This window comes from Cydia splendana, chromosome 9 (assembly GCF_910591565.1).
Source record: "Cydia splendana chromosome 9, ilCydSple1.2, whole genome shotgun sequence".
In the NCBI taxonomy this organism is placed as follows: domain Eukaryota; kingdom Metazoa; phylum Arthropoda; class Insecta; order Lepidoptera; family Tortricidae; genus Cydia; species Cydia splendana.
The window spans coordinates 3,615,550-3,623,716 of record NC_085968.1 but is presented as its reverse complement, the minus strand read 5'-3'; the positions used below and the strand labels follow the sequence as shown (position 1 = coordinate 3,623,716).

The 8,167-nt window shown below is 37.3% G+C and overlaps 1 protein-coding gene across 1 annotated transcript; it reads left to right on the top strand.

Annotated features, from left to right (window-relative positions):
* The first annotated feature begins 1,484 nt into the window (after nucleotides 1-1,484).
* Nucleotides 1,485-7,578, top strand: LOC134793965 (very long chain fatty acid elongase 7-like). Its single transcript, XM_063765677.1, has 6 exons — nucleotides 1,485-1,955; nucleotides 4,003-4,190; nucleotides 4,580-4,648; nucleotides 4,870-5,066; nucleotides 5,321-5,423; nucleotides 7,396-7,578. Exons 1-6 carry the CDS (start codon nucleotides 1,886-1,888, stop codon nucleotides 7,561-7,563), a joined length of 795 nt encoding a protein of 264 aa, XP_063621747.1. The 5' UTR covers nucleotides 1,485-1,885; the 3' UTR covers nucleotides 7,564-7,578.
* Nucleotides 7,579-8,167: the final 589 nt, after the last annotated feature.

The following is an 8,167-nucleotide window of genomic DNA, read 5'->3' as shown; positions in this document are numbered from 1 at the left end:
GAGCATAGCCCGACGTGCTCTTGGCCGGTTTTTTGTACATTTGATATCAATCCAATTTTTTTTGTGGCATAGAATAAGTGCAACAAAACAAACCGTACTCAGAATAATCTCTTTTCTGTCTAATATTATTAACTACATATACTTCGTGCATTGTTATTTGCTTTATTTGACACATTATGACTGACGTATATAGAGATGTAACTAACCCAATTCGATTGTCACAGCAAGCGATTACGATTGGATAGTACGTAGACTGAGGTATCGAATGAATTTTTATTTGAGATTCAAATAAAGCTAGAATTATATGGTTTTCCCGCAAGGTAAATGCATTTAATACACCGACCGAGTAGGTCGCACCCATCGTCAAAATCGAAACTAACTGGGGATCTATTTTAAAGTTTATTTATGTTATTTCTGTGTCAAATTTGTTGTCTTATATCCATATTTACCTACAGTTAATTATCCAACTTTTCCTTATTTTTATTAAAAGAAAAATGAAAAATTTATATCGATTTACTTAGACGACTACCGATTCATAACGGTGGTGTCCGGCCAACCCTAAATTAAAAAAAAAGATGTAGAACCTAAACGTTCGCAGTGCAATTGCCTTCCTTTGTAATTTCGATGTGCAAGACATTTTACGTTGTATTGCTGTTGTGAGTGACATGTGTCAAATAACGCAAATAACAATGCACGGAGTATAGCACTGTAGAAAGTAATTTGTTTCACAGCCAGCCAGTTTATGCGTAGGTATTTATTTAAACGAGCAATTCTTGTTCATTTATTTATATGTAGGTAAGTATATATATTTCGGGGATCTCGGAAACTGCTCTAATGATTTCGATTAGCAAAGCTCGGTCTCCCAGATATTGTTTATTTATGTTAGTATAATAGGGTCAGGGTCATTCCGGTAGAGGTGCCCCACGGGCCACGGGAGTAATGGTCTACCGAAACAAAACATGTAATAGGTATCCTGGTTTCCCTAATCTATTACTATTTTGAAAAATAAAACATACATGACTGTGAGTGAAACTGTGATCCTGAAAATAAAATTATACTTAATTTTTTTTGTGAGATTCTTAAAATAAAATAAAAACTATTTTTTCGTATTGTTTGTTTGTTTGATGACTAATAAATTTACGTTCATAAGAAAATAATATATAAATTATGTCTCTAAATTGGGTCGTCGGCTGATATCGCTAGATTAAGTAATTCATTTCTGAATTTTGTTTTGACTGTAAAATTATTTCATGTAGTAGTTTTGTAAGGATTAATTATTTAAAAATAATTAAGATCTCGTCATCACTTCCCACGGCAGAATCCATGCATTTAATTAAGTGACGTCATTAAGAAAATCTTACCTACTTGTTCGTTACGTGCCAAATCTAACTAAAAATCCCATAAGAATACCTACGTACTGAATATATACTGAAGGGTTTTAGAAAATTTATAGCCATTTATCCCGGAATTGCCGTACCTACATATACGACAGTAACAATAGATAATTAATGATTTACCTCCTGACCTTACGCATAATGTAACGCATTCCAATACAGCAGCTAATTTCAAAGTCGTTTTGTTAATTTTCAACCTTAAGTCTTAGTAATAAATTCGAAATTTAACTGCACAGTCTTATGGACTTTTGTCCTTTTCTAACGCATTGTTAGGTGTTAGTTAATAAAATTACCATACAAAGGCGAATGACCACTGAAACCACTAATCAATCTACTTAAAAGTCAGCTAATGAGCTAGAAAGTATTTCAAATTAAATATCAGTATAAAAGCAACCGCGACTATGTTAATAGGCATTTCGAAATTTCTCTGTTGATATATTGATAAATTAAATAGATAAATAAAATTAAATAAATCATAGATTATTTTAATAATGGATTATGTAAAATTAAAAACTGCATATGAAGAGAATAGAGAACAAATAAATCTTCTCGATGATAATGGTGAGTATATTTATTTCAATTTTAAGATTAAGGTAAGGTGAAGTAAGATGGACAACGGGGCAAGTTTCTTATACGGAATTTCCATACTTTCTTTATGTTCTAGGCAAAACAAACAATGTCATTGTTACTATACCTGGCCCAATAAGATTTCCTATAGTAATAAAATACAAAATAACTATGCCATTTGAAATACGTGCTACCTACTTATAATAATAGGATAGTGTGCTGACAGCCGTGAAAGTATACCTAATTACTTATAGCCATAGAGTGTTAGTGAATTTAGAGAACTCATCATCATCATCCTGTCCTAGCCGGTTTCGGCCTCGGCGACTGGGTATTTACTGGCTAGTGAGAGCGACGATCGTGAGCTCTCAGGTGGCTGACGTAGCCTATTTTTGCGGTGAATGTACGTCCACACTCACCGCAGGTCAGCACCCCTCCGACAAAATTGTAATTTATGACCGCAGGTGGTCGGGCCTTTAACTCGTCACGCTTCGCGTCGAGTTCCACTCGCCTCTGCTCTTCAAAGGCTTGCACTTTTGTACTCACTGTATGCCTCCACTTCGGCCGATCTTGTGCCGAAGTCTCCCAGTGCGATGGTTCAATGTCACATCTCCGCATGTGACGCTTCAGCACATCTTTGTAGCGCAAAAGTTGGCCACCCTGTTTCCGCTTGCCACTTTGCAACTCAGAGTAGAAGATGCGCTTAGCAACTCTGTCATTAGACATACGGGAGACGTGACCACACCATCGCAGCTGTCGCCGCATTAGATAGGCTTCAATGCCGCTGACATTAGCACGGCGTAGCACTTCGGTGTTCCTGACACGATCTGACCAAGAGATGTTCATAATGTCACGCAGGCATTTAAGGTGAAACCTATCCAATGTCCGAATCTGTTTTCGGTAGAGACACCACGTTTCGGAGGCATACAAGAGATTGGGCAGAACTATTGCCATATACAGTGGAAACTGGATAAGTGGAATCGCAAGGGACTGGCTGTTTAGTTCCGCTTATCCAGGTTTTCCATTTATCCAGTTTTCCACTAAACCAGGTTCAAATAAAACATTTTCTCACTTACAGAGGCTCTCGCTAACAGAGGTTGTGGATGCTAGTAATGTCGCTTATAGAGGTCACGTATGGTATGATCAAGACTTAAATAATCATCTTTTATTAAATATGTATGTAGATATGTATGTAGTATTAACAAAACTAGGTATGTAATCCTGACTTTAAAAAAAGCAATAATACTGTAAATAATCCCCAGTACCTACTCGTATACGATTTTCAAAATTACAAAAACAAAATCACTCCTAATATTTATTTATGCAAGAGAAACCAGTATGGTTAAATAAATCAATGTACCGATTGTACTTTAATGCAAAAAAAACTGAACGATGTGTGATCTCATACAAAATACGTAGTTAAAACACGAACCATAATGTTAACGAAACAAACTACCCTCCTTGTGACCGTTTATTAAAAATACAAATTTTATAACGCCGAGCTATTCCACTCATAGAGGTTTCGGAGACGGCTGCTTCCAGTTACAGAGGTAAAAATAAGAAATTTTCGAAAAAATGGATTCCGCTTATAGAGGTCCCAAAATTCCACTTATAGAGGTAATTCGTTGCCAAGGGACTGGAACCGAGAACTTGGGTCCACTTAAAGAGGTTTTCCACTAACCCAGGTTCCACTTATCCAGTTTCCACTGTACACAGAGACCTTTGTCTGGAGCTTAATGTCATGTGAACGGAACACCTTGACGCGCAGTTTGCCGAAAGCAGCGGCAGCCGCTCCGATTCTACTGTTATTTAGAGAACTAATAACAATAACAAACATGACAACTTGATATTTATTATTTAACACCTCAACCGTGCGGACGAAATTAAAAACTGAAATTCTTTTTAATTAAGTAACTTTACGTATAAAATTACCATCCTTTTTCATCTGGTTTTTGTCTCATTTTACAAGCGTAAAAGGTGTTCATTTTTTCTATCGTCAATCCAATGTATGTAGTTATTAAAATAACTGTATTTTGTTTTACAGATATCGTCAAAAGATGGAGTCTCACAGAAACCTCGATAGGTTTAGGATTAGTTATAGCTCTGTATCTATTGGTAGTTCAAAAGATATTGCCAAACTATATGAAGAACCGACCACCATACAGTTTACAAAGTATTTTAACCAAATATAATGCTTTTCAAGTCCTGTCATCGGCATACATCGTATTTTTAGTAAGTATATCATAACTTTTGCCATGACAAAGTTATGTCTAGACTTCAGTTATACATATAAAATATATGTACATGTTATGACACCGGATACAATTTTGAAAACGATGGCAGAAAGCAATCAGTTGATGATATACAATTATACATACACATAGGTTTTTTTATAACATCAGTGTGGAAGCAACATTGGGTATTAGTTTTTCAAATGTTAAAGTTATTTATTGAATTTTTATACTATTTTGCGTGTTCGATATTGTTCCATGTTGACACACGGTCCTATTTTGCTGACATTGTAAATTATGTCATTATTAAAAACGTTTTGTTAAAGTTGTCTTTTTTCTTTGCTTGTAAATTGATTATTGACTAATTATTATCATTATTTCATCCCGCAGTACGCCAGATACATTGTAAAACATGGCATCATCACTACAAGATGCCCTCAAGGAGAGGATCTGCAAGGAGTATGTTTGTATACAAGTTATTTAACTAATAATATTATATATGTACAGTCACCACATGGGATTGTTATGCCATTTAGCTTGCTAAATTGGTAATTCTATAGCGTAAGTATTGAACAACCAATTTTGCTAGGACCCTAAATGGCGCAACAATCGCGGAGCGTGATGGTCCAAGGACCAGTCCTATATGATGCTGGGAATACTTACAAATATGAAACCCCCAGGTCATCAAAGAGATCTACCCCTACTTCATCGCGAAGCACCTGGACCTCCTGGACACGGTGTTCTTCGTGCTTCGGAAGAAGGACAACCAGGTGACCTTCCTTCACCTGTACCATCATACCGCCATGGTGTCTTGGACGTGGCTGCATCTGATGTATCACCCGACTGACCACTTTGTGGTGGTGGGGCTGCTTAACAGGTAATTTTAGGTCTCACTTATTATAAGAACAAGTTAAAGTACCTACTTATTTTTGAAAATATTTATTTATTAAGGGCAGGAATGGAATCTATGTCTTTAAGGTGAGATTCGAATGGTGTCGGTTCTGTTTTTTTTTCCGCCCCATTTTAACGTATGGGAAGCTTGGACACTAACGCTCTGACGAGCAGCCTAGTACCATTCGACAACATCAAACATTCGTTATCATTACCATATATAATTTCTTTGTTCAACAGTCTCGTCCACGTGATCATGTACGCGTATTATGGGATCAGTTCCATGGGCCCAGAGTATCAAAAATATGTTTGGTGGAAGAAACATGTCACTAAGATCCAATTGGTAAGTCTATAGCTCTAAGAGTATCACATCACACTTTTTTTTTAATAAATCACACTACAGTGACAGGAAACTCATTCTACAGCAGGAGCGTTTTCGGAAGAAATTATTTTCTGAAACCGCACAGTGTATTTAGTTCATATATATCGGTATTATTTCAAATTTTACAGGGTGGCTAAAAAATAACTTCATTCCCGTTGCCAGGGAGGTTCTGGGATTATACTGAGCAACTTTTACTAAGGGACCAACCCAAAAATTGCAAAAAACAAATTTGGCTGTTTCATACATTTTGGCTGGTTCATTTTCTATGGGAGGGTAAAATTTTTCTTCGCGATTTCGGGGTTGATCCCATAGTAAAAGTTGCTCAGTATAATCCGAAAACCTCCCTGATAGTGAATGCAGTTATTTTTTAGCCACCGTGTATAGCTAATGGGTGCCTAAATAAACTCTGTATTGATCGACAAATATCGGTCTAGTCGAGATTGCTCAAACAAAAACTACAGGCGTTTATTTCTAGTACATAGTAGCAAAAATTCGTTGTGTACGATGTACTAAGTCTAAGGGCCAGTAGTACAGATGGAGTGCAACCCGACTGCAACTTGTATGGGAACTGCACGCCGAAGTTGCAGTTGGCGTGCAGTCGGCGTGCAGTTCCCATACAAATTGCAGTCGGTTTGCAGTGTTGCAGTCCGTCTGTCTGTAACGGCCTAAGAATTAATCGTGTCCTGTGCCTCCGAGTTTGACAGCTGAAAAAGGCCACGTATTTTACTGTGGTTAACTGATAAAGTGATAACTGAATTGTCATTCGTCAAATTTTTGAGTTCGAGTTACCAGATAATGTGGGTACAACACTGTACTAATTTGAAAGACAAATATGTCCGTACGTCTTATACTTTACACCCTTTTCTATCATTAACAACACTTCGGTAGTGGTAGTGGTAGTAGGTACTAGGTAGGTATAATAACTGATCCTCCTATAACTCTGTATCTTTAGGTATTTAAATAAAAGTAAACAAAATCTACCCTCAAATGGCTCCTTACGCCAGTTGAGGGTAGATGAAAACATTCCATGATCAAATAATGTAGGTTAAAGTCAGGTCGTTCAGTGACAGATCCAGGCGGTTCTGTATTTGGTTGGTTAACCAATAAATGTTATAACTACCCGAAAATTTACAAATTGTTTGTTTACTTTTATTTAAATACCTAAAGATACAGAGTTATAAGGCCTACGATAGATGTTTTTCAGTTGTTTGCAATAGTTCCTAATTGAATTCTCTTACTCTTCTTCTTGCACCATTTTTATTACATCTCTGTTTAGCCCTATGGTTGACTGGTAGAGAATGCCTTTAGGCATTAAGTCCGCCATTTGTACATTTTATTTGTATTTTGTGCAATAAAGTTTAAATAAATAAATAAATACAAAAAAATAATTGAATTTTAAATTAAAAGTCAAGGAAATATGGTATGAATTTATTTTATGTTATAATCAAACTCAATGAAAGAAATGCATGTCTGTTATATTCCAATTGGCCGTATGTTCCAATTGAACTTAAGTTCATTGTTGTATTTAGTACCATGGGTGGGACCGTGGGTGTTGCGAGGCTATACACGGTGGCTAAAAAAGAACTGCATACCTGTTGCCAGGAAGGTTTTGGGATTATACTGACTGTGCAACTTTTACTATGGGACCCCGAAATCGCGAAAAAAATTTTACCTTCCCATAGAAAATGGACCAGCCAAAATTTTATGGCTCCTCTACACGATGGGCCAACGTCGGCCATGCGGTAGAATGAGGTAGCAATATCACTTGCTCCCTCTAACGCATAAATGCGTCACTTGGAGTGGCCGGCGTTGGCCCATCGTGTAGAGCAGCCATTAGAGAACAGCCATTTTTTTTAGCCATTAAATTAAATAGAAATATAAATAGACATATGTCACAAACATAGGTAATTCATAATATTTATTTTATTTTCAGGTACAATTCATTCTGGTAATTTCTCATCTGTACTACCAACAAAAGTTAACCCCCTGCCCGCTGCCTGCTTTCTTCCACTACTTCTGTGTCTTCAGCATCGGCTCTTTCTTCTTTCTCTTTCTTAAATTCTACTTTAATAGTTATACAAACAAGACAAGGAGAGAATGAGGAGATTATTGTTAATAATTAAATCGAAAATTAAAAAACCCCCAACGCAATTAATGTATTTTTTTAAAGTGTATCTAGGAATCACCTCTAGAGAACCTGCTTCCAAATAAAATTAAAATGGACTATCATACTGGCCCACTAAGATGGGCCAGCGCGTAGAGAGGCCAGAGGGTAATGGTGTCGGATGGCTTAAGGCGCAGCGAGATGGCGATGGTTTTTCGTCCGCACATCAAAGGTATTCATCGCCCATTCCATAGTGCGTGCTCTCAACCATCGCATGGCCATCTCGCTTGTCCAGCGCTAGGCCATCGTGTAGAGGAGCCAGAACCTTCGCATGGCCATCTCGCTGGTCCAGTGCTGGGCCATCGTGTAGAGGAGCCATAACCATCGCATGGCCATCTCGCTGGTCCAGGGCTGTAGAGTGGGGCTGGAGTGTGTGTGGGGTGTAGAGCCAGAGAGAGAGGAGCTATAAGAGCTACGGTGTCAAGGTGATACACACGTACCGGTCAAACATCCCTCTTTTTGTGTCGGGATAAATAATAAAGAAAATTGAAATTGGTGTGTGAAAAAATGTTCGTTTTATTGTTTTAAATTTATTTTTGAA

Coding starts and splice junctions, on each gene's coding strand:
- LOC134793965 (XM_063765677.1), top strand. CDS start 1,886: ATGGATTATGTAAAATTAAAAACTGCATATGAAGAGAATAGAGAACAA. Junction 4,649..4,869: donor AAGGAGAGGATCTGCAAGGA/GTATGTTTGTAT, acceptor TGAAACCCCCAG/GTCATCAAAGAGATCTACCC. Junction 5,424..7,395: donor ATGTCACTAAGATCCAATTG/GTAAGTCTATAG, acceptor TTTTATTTTCAG/GTACAATTCATTCTGGTAAT.